The sequence below is a fragment of the Cucurbita pepo genome, unplaced genomic scaffold (genome assembly GCF_002806865.2).
Source record: "Cucurbita pepo subsp. pepo cultivar mu-cu-16 unplaced genomic scaffold, ASM280686v2 Cp4.1_scaffold000173, whole genome shotgun sequence".
In the NCBI taxonomy this organism is placed as follows: Eukaryota; Viridiplantae; Streptophyta; class Magnoliopsida; order Cucurbitales; family Cucurbitaceae; genus Cucurbita; species Cucurbita pepo.
This window is the reverse complement of record NW_019646448.1, coordinates 51628-69625: the sequence shown is the minus strand read 5'-3', so window position 1 is coordinate 69625 and position 17998 is coordinate 51628. Positions and strand designations below refer to the sequence as shown.

Below are 17998 nucleotides of genomic sequence, written 5' to 3'. Positions count from 1 at the left end.
TATTTATGATCAAATCATAACTAAATCCCCGAGCAAATAAGAGGGTGGGGCCCATTATTTAAGTCTCGAAATCAAAACTTGAAGGAAGTACTTATAAACTTATTTTATGTGGGATGGAATGAATTCTATCTCGTGAAACTATGTTTTCAGCTTTCTATTTGGTTAAATCACCAAAATGGTAGGTATATTGAATCGACTACTAAAAGTCCTTCTCACTCNAAAAAAAAAATAAAAAAAAAAAAAAAAAAAAAAAAAAACAAGTCTTCATAGGCATGAATTTATAACTCATTCAAGATTAAAATTAAATCGCATACGATCATATTGTGAAATATTAATTTCTCAATCAATGAATTCCGTGGTCCACTCATTTGGTCTTCATCATTTGTATCGGTTACAAAATTAGTTGTGTCAGATGTGTTATTAAGATAAGTCACCCAACATTATCCATATATTAGAGACTCTATACGTTATTACGTAAACATATTATTTTTTACGTAAATCACGTATTGTTTAAGATGACACTGATAATCTTAAATTTCTTTTATTATATACTAAATAATATTAAATTAGAAATAAAATAATAAAATTTATTTATTTTTTGAAAGATACAAAGGTAAGGGCAAGGAAATGAGAGTGGCGAACATGTGCGAGGAGGGTATATTAGTAATTTGATTTCAAACGCGGAGTGTGAATACGTAATATAAAATTGAGAATTTAAAATATGAAAAAATATTTTAATTTTGGTGAAGAAGCTGAGAAGGTGGAGATGGTGGCTTCCAGTTTTTTGTCCTCACGGACGCGACCCCTTTATCTCTCTCTCTCATCATTTCGGCTCTGTCATTTCTGAAATCCCAGAGCACAACAAATAGTCTCTCCAATTTTTCCTTTTCGATTACATCTTCAGCCCTTCATCTTCGTCGTGGTGATGAGGAGAGGGAGAGCGGCGGCGGACACGGCGGTGCGTGTGGTACCAATAACCGGGTCGGAACGGAGATACAGAGGAGTTCGCCGAAGGCCATGGGGGAGATTCGCGGCGGAGATTAGAGACCCATTGAAGAAGACCAGAGTTTGGTTGGGCACCTTCGATTCCGCTGAGGATGCCGCCCGTGCTTACGACAACGCCGCCATATCCCTCCGCGGCCCCAAAGCTAAAATCAATTTCCCCCTTCCCACTCCCACCTCCTTTTTCGACTACCCTCCTCCTTGCCCTGATCGCCGATTCCTTACTAACCCTCACAGACCCACTTCCAGCACCCTCAGCTCCACTGTTGAGTCCTTCAGTGGTCCCCGACCACCCTCTGCGGCGGCTGCCACTTCCGCCTCTCGTCGATACCCACGCACGCCGCCCGTCGTCCCTGAGGATTGTCATAGCGACTGCGATTCGTCGTCCTCGGTCATCGATGACGGCGACATCGCTTCCTCGTCCATGATTCGTCGGAAATCTCCCCTGCCGTTCGATCTTAACATTCAACCGTCTGATCATCTAGATTTTTGGTGGCGATGATGATGCCCATCAAGAATTCAATATTTTATTATTTGTTTTTATTTTTATTTTTTTTGTTTACTTCACTGTGCCGGCGACAGAGAGAAAGAGAAATTACAGATAAGATTATGGAAAATGAAAAGCAATGATTTATTTGGAGAACTATTTCCTTTTTCTTTTTTGTTTCCTTCTCTCTTACACACGTGGTCTCTTGATGTTACTTTAAACATGTGTTTATGATCATGATCGTTCCCTAAATTAGCTATTAGCTAACGTCTAATGGGTGTTTAAATTTGACGATGAATAGGAACGAGGACATATTTGTTTTCTACTATTACCATTAGGGGAAATGGAAGATTGGTACAAATAGAATGGAAAACATAGAATAAATAGAATGGAAAACCATAGAATAAATAGCAATGCTCCTAATTCATGTCATGGAGAAGGTGGGATTGTTCATGAAATGCCACCAAAACCTAAATATATTTTAATTGAAAATCTTATGACCCTATTTTATATTTAATAGATATGTAAATTTTTAAAAATTTAAATAGATTAGATATTCATTTCACCCAATATTTTATTATTTATCATTCTTCTAATTTTATTTTATTCTCTTCTTGAGAAGCAAATATCTTAGGGGTGTTTGCTCATCAACTTAAGGTTGGATGAAGTGAGGCTAAAGTTTATATATATAAAGTTTAAATGAGTTGTATAAACTTAGAAAGAAATATATTAAAAAATAGCAAATTACTAAAATGACCTTAAAATCTATAATATTTTCAATCTCTGAGAAATAGACATGCTAAATAAAAGTTTAGATTCGTAGAGATCGAACTGTGTAGGTTGCCCAAAATTTGAATCATCGCCAATAGACATGAGGGACTTTAGGTCTAATGGCTGCGATTGAGTTTGGAGGTTGGTAAGTTAGTAAACCAACCGGTTACGTTAAAAAAATTTGTTTTTAGAGTGTTTAATGTTGGTGAGTGCCACCATTATAAATAGGAGATTTGGGATAGGACCTCCTAAATTATGAGTAATTGGAGTTTACTTTTTGGGTCTCTTGCTGTTGGGTTTATCCAAATTGCAATCCAAGCCTACATGAGTAGGTTTACTCTAGCAAGAATTTAGATTTTCCATCGACTTTGAAGGTTTATAACTCGAGTTACAGTCAATGTCAATGTACCCATCTACAAGATTTATGAAGTAATCGAGGCAAAAGGACCGTTATATAAAGCTATAGAGCTTCATTTTCAAATAGCATAGAGAAGCAGCACATGCATCTTCTTCCTTTTCGAGGAATAAGACAACGACGTGGATGGTTCAACTGAACAACTCACATAGCCCTTCTTAATTATTTACTCAAAATTAGCCCCGTTCCAGATCAATTCTCATGAAATTCTTGATGGTTCCAGAAACTAGACATTTCAAAGAGTCCGCAAAAAAAATTTTGGAGTAATTTGGATACGGAACTTCAAGAACTCAAGCCCTAAATACCAACTAAGAGATAAGTAGTCAATGTAGATTTTTCATTAAAAAAAAATATTTGTAAGAACAACTTGAAAATGAATAGAAACCTAAGTTAAGTAAGAACTAAAGGAATATGGAAGAAATAGACCAAGAACAGTGAGTTAAGGGCCAAAATCGAGGTTTGTTTGGGAATCAAGTAAGCTATAAGAACCCACTAAATGAACTGTAGTGCTCATGAAATTTTAATACTGAGCATACTATGACATTTGAAAGTATATATGGAATGTTGTAATCTCTAGGTATGAAAAAGTAGCTAGAAAAACGGTATAAAATGACCATAATACCCCTAAAGTACTTTCCCTTGTGTTTATGACCTTAATGACCTCCAATCAACCTAAAACTTTATATTAAGATCTCAAACTATAAATCTTAAGAGACTCGTATAATCTCATGACCATTGGACTAAGTTTTGGGCTCTATCAATGATTTAGGTACCATATTGGCCCTAATGAGCAAGACTATGAAATTAAAAAAGGATCATACCATTCTCCCGACTTATTTATATGATATTAAGGTATTTATGACTTATTCAAGCTATGATTATGTTCGTGTTCACTGTAGGCCTATGTATGTATCATGAATAGCGTGCGTTATAAGTTATCCCAAAAACATTGGGATATAGGTGGAATTGGCAAGTGAGAGACCATGAGAGGTGGAATTCAAATGTTATTTGGCTGTTTTACTTGGTTGCTTCAGCTGTAAACAAGTAATGAACAAGAAGATTTCCATCTTCTCTACACAAACCTTCAAAAGCTTCAAACTCTATGTACTCTCTCCACGCTTACAATTAAGCTTCAAAATTGGTATTACACTCGAATTGGACTACGTTCGTGAAGAAAGGAAGGTATAAGGAAGTCTGAATCACAAAACGCTATTCGAGCTCTCAATAAGCTTTACGGAAATTTAAGCATTTTTATTTAACACAAATTAGCATCTTTAGCCGTTACATTAAAAAATAAATAAGTGAAATACTTATAAGTGATTATCTAAAATAAAATATAGAAGTCCTCCAATTAAATGGTTTAGTTATATAATACGATCGATATCATCAAAAGCATAACATATGTTGGATGCATAAAATTTATACACATACTTCTCTTCTTTATTTAATATATCCAAGATATCAAATAATAATGTTCTTATGAATTAATAAGTTACCTTCCACTATGAATCATAAGCTTTAATAATAGAAAATTTATTTATTTTTACTTGTTAACCTTTCAAAAGTTGTACACTCAAACAAGTTGTATTCATGAATATATAATCACTACGGATCCTTTTTTATTCGCTCGATTTCGTGCTCAATTTTTTGGCGGTTTTCTCTCTCCTCCCTGCGACGTTTCCGAAGTCTTTCTTCTTCTTCTTCTTTTTTTTTTCTCTCCCCATCTCTCTATGGACCTCTCATCTTCTCTTCTATGAACTTTTGTGGCTTGTAGGTGCCTATGATGACGGATTTTCGAGATTTTTGAAACTCGATTTCGATCTCCTATCTCACGACGATGGCAACAACGTTGTCCTTCTCTTAGACGAAGTGTTTCTAGCGTTTTGACATCGGATCTGACGATTTAAGGCCGTGGGTTTCATTTTCGGTTTTCGCCCACGTTCTCGATATTTTTTTCTCTCTCGACTTCTCACTCTCTTCTTCGTTGCAGTTGGTCTAAGGGGCTTGGGGAGGTTTCTAACGTTCGTGTGGTGATGGTTGAAGGTCGAGGGAGCGTAGTGAGAGGTTGGGGAACACGATTCCTCGCGGGTTGCGGAATTCCANATATTTTTTTTTATGTTTTGTTGCCAGAATTACGTTGCATTTTTTTTTATGTAATTCCGATTCGTTACATTACATACCCCTAAAAATAACTTTCATCCTCGAAAGTCTCAAACTATTGTACAAACTCGAGGTATTCTTCTTTTATTTCGTCCCCACGCTCTCACGTGATCTCCTCGGTATGGTGGCTCCGTCACAACACCTTAACGAACGCAATGTCCTGGTTGCGTGGCGCTTTCACTTCTCAAGTTAAATTTCGATTGTCTTTTTTTCTTTTTTTCTTAATTTTATATTCTGATTCGTTACACTTTTACTTTGAGTCTTATTCTACTTTGAGTCTTAAATTTAGTTCTTATTGTTAGTTTGAAGTTCCCTTGCATCCGTACGACATGCTCGTGTTACTTACTCCTCTCTTCTAAAAGTGAAAACTATCCTCACAAACCAACACAGATTCCTTCTAGCACAAAATCACATGCATCATAAGAAATTTTCGAGGAGGTTATCCAACAAAGAATTGCTCCAAGCAAAACATACTTAACAAAGTTTTTATGATTGAACTACCGAAAAGGAAGGTATACTTCGTTTGTATAGGTACTGACTTTTAATTCTTGTAAGCTTTTCTTAGCCATTTTATCTTTAGAATTATTCTTATTTGAATACGGTCTTGGTTCATTCATGTACTCTTCTTTTACTCGAGTGACACAAAATGTTATTGAAATTGGTTAAATAATAATAATAATAATATTGGAGTAAGAAAAGACAAATTGAATATGTTGACAAAATTTGAAGAGGAACAATAAACTAACATTGGACAAATTCATTTCATTGTATATAATATACTTCACATGTGCGAACGTAAATAATTTAGTAAATATATATTTTTAAAAAAGTTAATTATTTAAAATTGGTTATATAAAGCAGACAAATAATTTTGATGGGAGAAGTTATTTTAAGCTTTAATTTTGGTATAAATATGTAAAGAGTACATAGAAATCTAAATTTTTATTGAAAATGAAAGCATGGACCCAAAATGGATTTTCAGAATACGACATCGTTTCTTGTCATCATTAACATTTACACCTTCATTGGCATGAAACGTTACCGAAGAAAGAAGACCAAAACAAAATCTCCTCCGTACCCCGTTTCCCTCGCTCTTTCTCTCTCCGCTTCCGTTCCACTTCTTTCTCCCTTCTCTCTCTCTCTCTCATTCTCACGCGACGGACGAACTGAAGGGAAGATAACGACGGAACCAATTCTTCTGCGTTTTGCATTCCATTCACCTTCAACCTATTGCTTCTTTTTTCCATGATCTCGGAGTTCGCCTGGAACTGTAACGAGATCAACCGGAGGAGGAACCAATTCACGGCAGCTAACCGTTGTTTTCTTGTTTCTCTTCATGGAAGTTCCCAATCCTATCGCTTCCTGCTCCCGAGAGCAGCAGAAGATCTATCAGGAATGGTTTGATTACGCCGATTCTGGTATTTCTTCTTCTTTCAACTTCTATATTTCTTTATTCGTTTTTCCGTTGAGCTGTTTCTGTTGTGACTCAATCTTCGATTCCTGCGCTGTTTAATTTCAGATGGAGACGGCCGTATCACAGGGAATGATGCTATTAAGTTCTTTTCCATGTCTAGCTTGTCTCGGCAAGATCTCAAGCAGGTTCGCCTTCCGTTTCTGTTTTTCTCTATTTCTTTGTCTTCTGTAGTTTTTCGGTGTTTTCTTTCGCTATTGCTCGTTAATAATTTATGGAATCTTACTGAAGTGTAAACAAAGTTGAATTATATTTCGAAATTTCTGGTTACTTTCGTGTTATATAGCTCTAACCATAACTCGTTGTTCTGAAAAAGTTGCGTGAAAATTTTCATTTAATGTGACGATCATGATCGTCTTCACTTCTCAATTTTCCTTTTTGTGACCATGATTTCCTTAAAATATTTTGTTCAAAGGTGTGGGCAATTGCAGATTCCAAGCGGCTAGGATATCTTGGGTTCACCGAGTTTATTACTGCAATGCAGGTTTTTTAGTTAGAATTTTGAGTTTGTAGATTGAAAATGTCAACTTATATTCTAAAGCATACGTTTCTATTGTGCTTAGCTTGTTTCTTTGGCGCAATCTAAAGGGGAAGTAACTCATGATGCATTGACTTCTTGCAGCCAAGGTTAGTTTTCTAGCGCGACTGCATGTTTTTCAATCTTCTGTACCTTGTGCCAGTCATTACCTATTGAGGCAACGCTTGCAAAATTTTCAAATTGTTGGTAACTTTTCATGCTATTCAATTTACTAAGCTTTTTTCCTGCAATTTCAGTCTCTTGATTTGAAGTAATTGCTCATATGTATTGCAGATGAATTAATGAGTCTGAGTCTTCCTAAAATGGAAGAACTAGATGTCATATTAGCTGTGAGTATGCTTCTGCTGTAGTCTAAATAAATTGTTTTTTCTCTTTTTTTTGGTAACAAAAGTGAATTATTAAAAGAACTAATTTTATAATTAGTACTTATTAACATTATATTAGAATATAAATTTTTATCCATATTACTTCATTTCTCTTTTTTTTTTTTNGCTTCAGCAGTTAATTGAAACTTCCATAAGTAATGATCCGTCCATTTGGTCCAAGGTATGGTCCAACTCTAGATCTATTGATAGTTCATATTTTCTCTTGAAGAACTCAAAACAATTGGTGGTGCCTTTTTATATATTTATTTTAATAATTATTATTAATATATATTCTTTTTTTTTTTTGTGGGGGGGGGGGAAGGGGGTATGCATAATGCCACAATCGCACTTATTTCGGCAATGGGACGACGATTGTGCAGCACTTGTCCTAACTCACTGGACAAGTCAGCCGTATAAAAACTGTATGTTGTGTACAATTTAGACATATGGTCAAGCCTTGAGCCACATTTTGAGAGAAAAACGTGGGCGAGGAAATCGTTGAAAACAAGTTGAAAGAAAGCATTGTGAAAGTCAATTGTATTGAAACATGTAGGCAAGAGCAGTCACAATACTTGGTCAGGGAGGTTTAATAACTACTGGGTCCTCTTATAGTACATTTTGAGGCGATTCATGTCTAGCAGGAGAAGACATGATTTCGCCAAACAATCATACAACAGAAAATGTAGTAAAAAAGTAATACAATGTGAAAGCAAGTAAAAGGGTTTGGCATGACATGAGCATGTGTCCACAGGTAACACGCCCTAGATAAGTATGACCGTGACATCCTCCCCCACCTCATTGGTTGATATCGACTATGTTCAAAATCTGCAATATGGACCGCGGCGGAGTCCATGTCTTCGGCGCGTTCCCAACTTATTTCTTCTGTAGGTAGATTCTTCCATTGACGAGGAATTCTCGAACCCTACGTACAAGTCTTTCAACTTACCTATCTTTGTCGGTCGGGATCCTTTCAACTTCCCTGACGTCTTTTTGTTTTAGGCAGGTCTGGCGACAACATTGCGACTGCCATTGTTTGGATCAAGGGAGTAAGGTTTCAAGTTACTCACATGGATTACTAGATGAATTTTCATTCCTGTGGGCAATACCAACCTATAATACCAACCTATAAGATGTAGCCTCGATTTTCTTAAGAATTTTGAAATGGACCTTCATATTTTCTGACAAGTCTTTGGTCCTTTCTACTCTGGCCTCAGTTTGATGTGGACTTGGTGTCCTACTTGGAATGGGAGGGGATTCACAATTTCAAAGGGCTCTTCCCAATTTATGAACTCCTTTAGCAATTAAAGCAGAATTCACAATTTCAAAGCAGAATTGGAGGGGATGACGCTTCATGTATGCCCATTTCTTCATGTGTTTGGAAGCTTTTCTTAAGTAAGCTTGAGCTATGTCTGTTGTCTGCTTCCATTCTCTTGTAAAGTTTTGGATTTGAAGATTCTTTCGGTGGTCAATGATATAGGGCAGGGATTCACAATTTTAAAGGGGCTCCTCCCAATTTCTGAACTCCTTTGGCAATTAAAGCAGAATTGGGCCACATCTAAAGTAACCAATTTTCTGGCGAGCCTCAACGAAATGTCGCAAGTATTCATTTCGCAAGTATTCTTCCAGCAAACAGTTGAATCGTTCACTCTGTCCATCTGTCTAGGGGTGATAACTCGAGAGATATTGAAAGTTGTTCTCAAGAATGTGAATAACTCTATCCAGAATGTCCTGATAAACTTGTCACTTTGTCACTGACGATGCTCGATGGAATGGCCCACAACTTTACAACATTTTTAAAGAACAGTTGGGTTGTCAATTCGGTCGAGCGTATCTTGGTTGTGGGTACGGATGTAGCATACTTTGAGAATCGGTCGATGATGACCAAGATGACTTCATGTTCGCCAACCTTCGGGAGATGTGTGATGAAGTCTAGTGACATTCTTTTTCAAGGTCTTGTCGGCACTGACAAGGGTTCGAGAAGTCTTGAGACCTTAGCCTTTTCAACTTTGTCTTGTTGGCAAATGATGCATGTCTTCGTATATTGCATTATGTCAATCCCGCATATTTGGCCAAAAGTACCATTGTTTCACTAAGGCATACGTTTGTTGTCATCCTCGATGACCGACCCATAAGGTATCGTGACATTCTTGGATAAGTTTCTTTCGTAGCTCTCCCGCTCTTGGGACATACATTGACCCATCGATCTTACTAGAATGAATGTGGGCTAACATGCATAGGACCGCATGTTCACTCTTTCGACTCAGAACATTGGAAGCTTGGTTGCTCTTTCCCGCTTTATGCTTGAATTTGAAGTTGAATTATGCTAACGATTCTTGCCAACGAGCTTGCTTTGATGTCAATTTTGGTTGGTCAAAGAAGTGGCAAATGACATTGTTGTCCGTTCTCACTACGAAGTGGGATCCCAATAGATGTTGTCTCCGAACTCCGAGAGAATGAACAACAACTAACATTTTTTTTAAGATACTGTGTACCTCCTCTCTCTCTTTGATATTGAGCTTCTGGCTTAAGTAGGCAATGGGAGGCCCTCCTAGTTGAGGACACACCAAGGGCAAAGTCAGATGCTGTCTGTTTCTATTTCGAAAGGTTTTGAAACGTCAACCAAGTCGAGGAAAGGGTCCCTCGTCATGGTTGCCTTTGAGTCTTCGAATGCCTTTAGGCATTCATCTGCCACAACCAAGGATGGTCTTTTTTCAGCAGTTCTGTTAATGGGATGGCTCGTCGTGAAAACCCTTCGACGAACTGTCCATAATAATTTTCCAACACTAAGAAGGATTGCACAACAGTTACCGAAGTGGGGACTTTCCACTCTTGGATAGCTTTTATCTTGTCACTATCTATGTTTATTTGCCTGCTCCTTGTCTTTGAAAAGCTAATATTGTCGAGGTATACTACGACGAATTGGTCCAAGTATTCATAGAAAAGCTGATTCATTAGGGTACAAATAGAAAAGCTGATTCATTAGGGTACAAAACATAACTGAGGTATTTATCAGGCCAAAGGGCATCACCAGAAACTCAGATGCTCCATATCTTGTTACACAAGTCTTCTTGGGCTCATCTCCCTCAAGAATACGCACTTGGTAATATCCCGAATGTTAATCCAGCTTCATGAAGTTTTTGGCCCCATGGAGGTTGTCGAACAAATTGGATATAATTGGCAATGGGTACTTGTGTGCACTGTCACCTTGTTTAAGGCCTCGTAATCAATGCACAGATGTAAAGTTCTACCATTCTTCTTCTAAAAAAACACAAGGACCCCATAGGGTGCTTTTGCGGGATGAATGAACACTGCAACCAATAACTCGTCTAACCTGCTTCTTCAATTCGGCTAACTCTGGTGGGGCCATCCGATATGCATTTTTCACTGGGGTTTGACCCTAGGTAGGAGCGCAATTTCGTGGTCTATGCCCCGTTGAGGGGGTAATGTCTTTGGTAAGCTTTCTGACATTATATCAGCATAACTAGATAGGACATCTCTGATTTCGCTTGGGATGGGATCAATGGTGATTACATCTTCCACCAAAGATATGACCATAAATGTGGGCTCTTCCCAGGCGAGCCCTCTCTTTAATTGCAAGGCGAAAATCATTGTTGCCCGACTGTTTGATTCTTGCAAGGATTACGGTAGGATTGCAATTGGTAATCACTATGCACTTCGCCAACGATATTGGTATGACTTTGTGTCAAGAAGGCAATCCATCCTAACTACCACATCAAAGTCGTCCAGGTTGACCACGACCCAATCCATTTCTCCTAACCAAGTCCCCAATTTCAAAGAGACTGGAGGCTCTAACAATAGGAAAGACTTCTGAATTAACAGCTTACATTTTCCTGGGGTCGTTCTCTGAGTTCCAATCTGCGAGCTTCATAGTCAACGATAAAGTTGTGGGTCACGCCCGAGTCTACAAAGGTGCTTTTACTAGGTCGTGAGTTTATCGTTTCGTCAACGAACATCAGCCCTTTCTCAAACACTTCTTTCGGATCGACCTTCTTTTGGATGGCCTATAGAAACTTTAGCGCTCTCATATTGAGAGTGTCATGATCTTCTTCTTTCTCTGCCGCTGGTTCGGCTTCTTGGTCATTACCTCCTTGTATTGAGACTTGAAGCACACAAAAGGCTCTCAACAGGGGCAGTAGGAAAGCTGGTGAGGGCCTTACATAATAGACATTGCAAAGGCATCGCTGGATAGTTCCCTCATTCGGTCTATCGTTTCCTCCAGGTCAATTGGGACCTTCATTCCTCAAACTCATTGGCCTATAGGGTTTGTTCCTAGAGTTTGGGGTGGTGTATTCCTTCTTTAGAAATTGGCTTCGCCCTCGAAGTCTAAGAGTCTCACTGCAGTAACCCGCACGGCGGCAAGATCTTGAACCTTTTGTTCACATAACTTTGTTCTTGCCAAAGGGTAGCAATCCTTTGACAAACCATAATACTTTGTCATTCTTAGACATATCTTTAATGTCTAGCATCAAAGTTGAGAATTGCTTGACATAGTCCCTAATTCCTTCGCTGTGTTTCAATTGTCGCATTTTGCGCCTTGCTATGAATTCTACATTCTCAGGGAAGAATTGGGTCCTCAACTCTCTCTTGAGGTCTTCCCATAAACTCGTGGTGCACGAACCATTTTGAATGTCATTCAACTTCGAACGCCACCATAGTTTTGCATCGTCTGCGACATGCATTGTGACCGGTGTGACCAGGGTAACTTTAAGTTTTTCTGAACAGATCCCTGTGGCTTTGAAGTATTGTTCAACGTTGAAGATGAAATTTTCAAGTTATTTTGCATCCCGTTGAGCCCAACCTAAGCTTGACCTGAGGTTTGATTTCCTATGGCCCACACGGTCAAGCTTACTTAGGTATTCATTTTGGCTATCTCAGCCTTCATGGCGTCTATTGTTGCCCTGAGATCTTTAGGCAACTCGTTGAAAAGCTTCAACGGTTTTTTGTGAGCTATCTAGCATTTCGACATGTTCCTTCCATGTATGTGACAGAGCTCTCAGAGCTACCTTCGCGTTCTAAGCTACTCGGTTGTGTAGCCCTTTTTTTTAGAGAGTCAACCCTAAATATCAATTCTTTGATTGCCAACCCATCCAGGCAAGTGTTCATAGCGTCAATTCCATCGACTCTTTCATTCAGTTCGCAACTTGTTCCTCTAGGAAGCGGACTGTGTCGGGTTCTTCTTTTAAGAATAACATCTCATGTTCAATCTCGTGAGAATCTAAACTTGTGACTTAGCGATTGTTTAGTCGCCGACATCGTTTCATTCTTTAATAGGACTAGGAGCTAACGCAACTCTGATGCCACTTGTCACAATCGCATTCTTTTCGGCAACGGGACGTCAATTGTATGGCACTTGTTCTAACCTGGTGAACAAGTCAACCGTATAAAAATCATATTTCGTGGACAAATCAGACATAGGTCGAGTTTCGAGTCACGTTTTGAGAAAAAATGTTTTAGAAAACATGGGAGAGGAAAATCATTGAAAACAAATTGAAAGAAAGCATTGTGAAAGTCAATTGCATTGAAAACATGTAGGCAAGAGCAATTACAATACTTGGTGGGGGAGGTTTGATGACTAGTTGGTCCCCCATAATATATTTTGAGACGATTCATGTCTAACCGGAGTAGACATGGTTTCGCCGAATAGTTATACAACAAGAAAATGTAATAAGAAAGTAATACAACATGAAAGCAAGTAAAAGGGTTTGGCATGGCATGGGCATGTGGCCATAAGCAACATGCCCGGGACGAGCATGACCGTGACATAGCACATTCAACCACTATTGAAACATCTAGAGATTTTACTCCCTTGAAAAATTTTCCATTCCTTTACTAGCCATGTGCTCCAAAAACACTTAAAACGTAAACTACAAGACTTTGCTTTATTTTTAAGGGCAACAAATCAAGACTTCATTTAAGGAAATCAGAAATTTCCTAAGGTGCCAGGGTTGAAAGAAGGGCAACCAAAAAAAAACCTAAGCTTCTGCCAAATAGTTGAAGATAAGATAACCACAAAAGGGATGGCCTGTGTTTATGCATCCTCTCCCTTGCACACCAACTAGGCAGCAAGCCCAAATGAGTGTCTAGGCCCTTAGCCAGGGGCGACAAAAAGAAACGTACTTCAAATACCAAGTCCATACATCCTTATTCTCAGAATGGAAAAACCATCTAATCTTCTCAAGTAAGAAAGAGCCACTCAACCCCCTCAAATTTGAGAGGTTTCCTTTGAAATGTATTAGTGACCAGCCATTTGAGGATTTGCCCTTATCATCATGTATTGACACATCTTTAGTATTTGCATGGAGAACAACTAAACCAAAGGAAAGAAAAGCTATATTAGGATTTTTTTGGAGAATACTTCTCAAATTCTTTGTTCAAAAGTAAAAAAAGAAAAGGTACATGGCAATGAGGTACAGGACTTTCTTTCACTAAGAGGGCCATTTTTCGAAAATGAGACACATTTTAAGCTTGTTGTTCAAATAATAGTTGTAAAAGGATGTTGCATTAAGATGAGTGAATGAACTTTAACCAACAATCCCCTACAACCAAAGTTGAATCATACCTTTCAGACTCGGGTTAACCTTCAACTCAAAAAATTTATCGAAATGCCTTCTGAAGATGGAATTAGTAAAGGTTGAAGCGAACCCGCTAGAGCCAAGGCTAATAACTCAGTTTATTTGCAAATAACTTGCCCGCTCTTAAACAAATTTCTTTGTGCATTCCTTTGCAATATACTTCTTTTGCCAACCTCTGATAAGTCTGTAAAACGCTTCATGGCCCACCTCCATATCCCAGTGTTAATGAGGAATGAAATTTTAATGACAATAATGGAATGTCCATAGGTAGGACTAGTTTACCTTTGTAATAATATCATCCATGCAAAGAGTACCTTGTTGGCGGCTCCTCACCCAGTCACCCCTCAAAATAGTCTGCTTGGTGACTCGTAGCCCCCTCATTCATAGCATTCTGTTATGCAACCACTACAACATTTTTTTTTTCACGAAAAATTGACTCCAATTAAGTTGTGGCCTATGTTTCTTTCTCACTTGTTTAACTCCTTAAAAGTAGCGCTATAATAGATTCATCTGTATCCTATCCAATAAATAAATAGACTGGGACAGGTTGGGTCAATCAAATTTTGAGTTTTGGTTGGGTGGGGCTTGTTCTGACCTTAGGACTGAGGAGTAGGAAGGCACACCTTTTGTAATCCTGTTGAAAGTTCTAACTTTTTCATTTTTCTATCAAACAGAAGAGAGCCCGTAAACAGAAATCAAATGACCACGAGACAAACGGTAGTACCTATATCTTTTCAAGTAATGAAAGGAGGCTGCTTTATGCCTTTACTATCCCTTTTTAACTTGCCAATTGATGATGACTATGCAGGTACTTCTAAATGGCAGTCCCCTGCTTTAGCTAATTGGTTTTCAGCGAAGTCATCTAAAAAAGTTTGTTATCATGAACATTTCATTTGTTTTATGTTTATCATGTTATCATATATGTAGCAGTTGTTTACTGCAGTCATTCTCGCCTTGGTCTCTGGTCTTACGACTCCCTCTCCAAAATGCTGTTTCAGGTACCTCTTTCTTCCGTTACATCAATCATTGATGGTTTGAAGAGACTGTACATTCAGAAGCTGAAGCCCTTAGAAGTTACTTATCGGTTTAATGATTTTGTTTCTCCATTACTGGTGAGTATAATGTATGCTTTTGCATCTTAATTTTATATTTCATTACATGTGTCATAGAGACTCTCTCTCTCTTAAAACTATATGTATATTTTTTATTTAATATTCATGGTATGGTGGACCATGGTTTACAATGTGGTTTTATAATTATGTTAGCCTGCCCTATGACTCAGACAAATAGTGACTTTGATGCTAAACCAATGGTTATGCTTTTGGGTCAATACTCGACTGGCAAAACGACGTTTATCAAGCATATGCTGAGAAGCAGTTATCCAGGTGAGAGACTGTATTTTTTATGCTGACAGTTCTAAAGTACTTTCCCAAAAGTAGTTGTCCTAGGTATGAGGTTCCATGAATGAGAGAGAGAGGGATGGGCTGATCTATAGCTCCCTCTTCCCCTCACCCCACCCACACCAATTTTTCCCCCTACTTTTTTTAAAAGGAGACAAAGTTCTTGTGTTTGAGAGATAGAGAAGGGGAGTGAGGGAGAGAGAAAACGTGAGATTTCAATACGTCTGATCTTGTTTTAACATTGTCGCTCATTTTTCCACTTTTAACAGGAGCCCATATTGGACCAGAACCTACAACTGACAGATTTGTTGTTGTTATGGTAAGTGCTTTTACAAATAGGCTCTTCCCCTGAGGGGGTATATGTTGGCTTGACTGGGATGATCGAGGAAATAAAATCTTGTATTTTCATATAGTCAGCCAGGCTAGTAATTTCAGTCAGCTCCGCAATCTATTTTTTTCAGATTCCAATCTGTAGAACGTATTGCTGTTACTTCAATTGTATTCACACTTTTTATGCAAAGTTATGTGTCCTTTGTTTCTTAGAAGGGGGAAAAACCAAATTCCATTTTAAGTACTTTATTCATGCTTTCTCTTTTTTTTTTTTTCAATTCATAATCTTCCAAAGAATAAATGATTTTGGTGCTTCAAACCTAATTCTTTGTTATTGTCTCCTTTTTAGTCTGGACCTGATGAAAGAAGCATTCCTGGAAATACAGTTGCCGTCCAAGCAGACATGCCATTTAATGGGCTCACAACATTTGGAACTTCTTTTCTATCAAAATTTGAGTGTTCACAAATGCCACATCCTGTAAGAATATATTCTGTTACTGCATGAATATTTATTTGAATAATCTTTTCACGGCCTTAAACTGTTCTTTTTTATGAAGCTGCTAGAACATTTTACGTTTGTGGATACTCCTGGAGTTTTGTCCGGAGAAAAGCAACGAACACAGCGAGCTTATGAGTTTACAGCTGTAACATCGTGGTTTGCTGCAAAGTCCGATCTTATTCTACTTTTATTTGATCCCCATAAACTTGATATTAGTGATGAATTCAAGCGGGTCATAGCATCATTACGTGGGCATGATGACAAGATTCGAGTAGTCTTGAATAAGGCAGACCAAGTGGACACGCAACAAGTAACTTATTATCTTTACTTTTATTACTATTGTTATTATAATTTACTCTGGTTTTACCATTTCACCGGCTGAAATACATGGGCACAGTGAATGTAATTAAACTCTTTTGAGCATTTCAGTTGATGAGGGTTTATGGAGCATTAATGTGGTCGCTTGGGAAAGTTCTGAATACACCTGAGGTTGTTCGCGTTTATATTGGGTGCGACCTCTTGCCTGATATGATACTAGTGGTTTTTATTTTTTCTTTTTCCACCCTACATTGACATATGCGGTGATATAATTTGGCCTCATTCAAATCTGAGTGGTTTCTAATGGAAGGATTGACAATAATGTATCTTGCCAACACATATATCGCCGTCTAATGAGCTCTTCATGTCTAGATCACTACTTTGATATGCTTCTTATGTTGACCAGGATGTCTTATGCTCCCTTTGGTTCACATATTTCCTTGTGACAGCTCCTTTAATGACCAACCAGTTAACGAAGCTGCTACGGGTCCGCTTGGGAAAGATCTCTTTGAAAAAGAACAGGAAGATCTTCTTTCTGATTTGAAGGATATTCCGAAGAAGGCCTGTGATCGAAAAGTGAGTTTCCCATGGTCTACTACGCATATTATTCTAATTGAAAATGGTACTTGTTTGTGTAATATGCAACTTTGAAGAACCGAATAGTCTCTGCCCCCTCCCCCCAAGAAAATAGTTTCTGACAACATCAGTTTCTGGCAGATAAATGAATTTGTCAAACGTGCAAGAGCTGCTAAAATTCATGCCTACATTATAAGTCATCTTAGGAAGGAGATGCCTACCATTATGGGCAAAGCCAAAACCCAACAGCGACTGCTCGATAATTTGGCCGATGAATTCGGAAAGGTATTTCCTTTGAACTAATGCTTGTAACAACTTACAAAGAATGGTACACTTAAAACTTTTATCAACTCGCAGGTACAAAGGGAATATCACTTACCCGCTGGAGATTTCCCGAACGTCGACCAGTTCAAAGAGACATTGTCTGGTTTCAACTTCGACAGCTTTGAGAAGTTGAAACCAAAAATGATTCAGTCTGTGGACGACATGTTGGGATACGACGTCCCAGGACTTTTGAAGAACTTCAAAAATCCCTATGACTAAATGAGACAGTAAATTCGAGTTTTGAGTTTCAGGTATACACACGGCTGCTTTAGCATTCTCAAGGTCTTCTTGAACTTATTCATTCTTTATACTATTTTCTATTTAATAAGAGCTTTGACTTTGGAAAATTGAAAATTTTGTAGTTCCTTTCTTGGGAAATAGGTTCAGTTTTCATGTAAATGGTAATAATGTCGTGTATTGAAGTATTATAATATTAAATAGTTTGTTCCATGGGTTATTATTTCTTTTAGAGGAAAATTCATATTTTACCTTTTTATTTGATTGTGGAGCTAACTAGAGAAATGACTAAACATGTAGCCATATGTAATTTAATCTAAAATACCAATAAGATTGGAACTGTATAGAAGTGTGAACAATGATAAGTTTGTGCAATTTTCATCTTTCATTTCATCTCTATACTAACTATAAGGGTATTATTCATATTAATGAAGCTTTTGAAAAGTCAATGATATTTTTGAACTTTTTTAAAATGTTGGGGTATTAATAAAAATTTTAAAAATTAAAAAGGA

The 17998-nt window shown here is 37.8% G+C and overlaps 2 protein-coding genes across 2 annotated transcripts; both read left to right on the top strand.

Annotated features, from left to right (window-relative positions):
* Positions 1–662: 662 nt before the first annotated feature.
* LOC111784213 (ethylene-responsive transcription factor 3-like) lies at positions 663–1648 on the top strand. The gene has a single exon (XM_023664994.1). It carries the CDS (start codon positions 926–928, stop codon positions 1502–1504), a length of 579 nt encoding a protein of 192 aa, XP_023520762.1. The 5' UTR covers positions 663–925; the 3' UTR covers positions 1505–1648.
* A 4248-nt stretch (positions 1649–5896) lies between these two features.
* On the top strand, positions 5897–17699 carry LOC111784203 (EH domain-containing protein 1-like). Its single transcript, XM_023664986.1, has 16 exons — positions 5897–6253; positions 6355–6434; positions 6722–6790; positions 6870–6933; positions 7118–7173; positions 14477–14519; positions 14611–14672; positions 14801–14914; positions 15085–15187; positions 15472–15521; positions 15882–16010; positions 16090–16341; positions 16461–16540; positions 16799–16925; positions 17067–17210; positions 17283–17699. The coding sequence occupies exons 1-16, from the start codon at positions 6172–6174 to the stop codon at positions 17466–17468; spliced, it is 1641 nt and encodes a 546-aa protein (XP_023520754.1). The 5' UTR covers positions 5897–6171; the 3' UTR covers positions 17469–17699.
* The last annotated feature ends 299 nt before the right edge of the window (positions 17700–17998 follow it).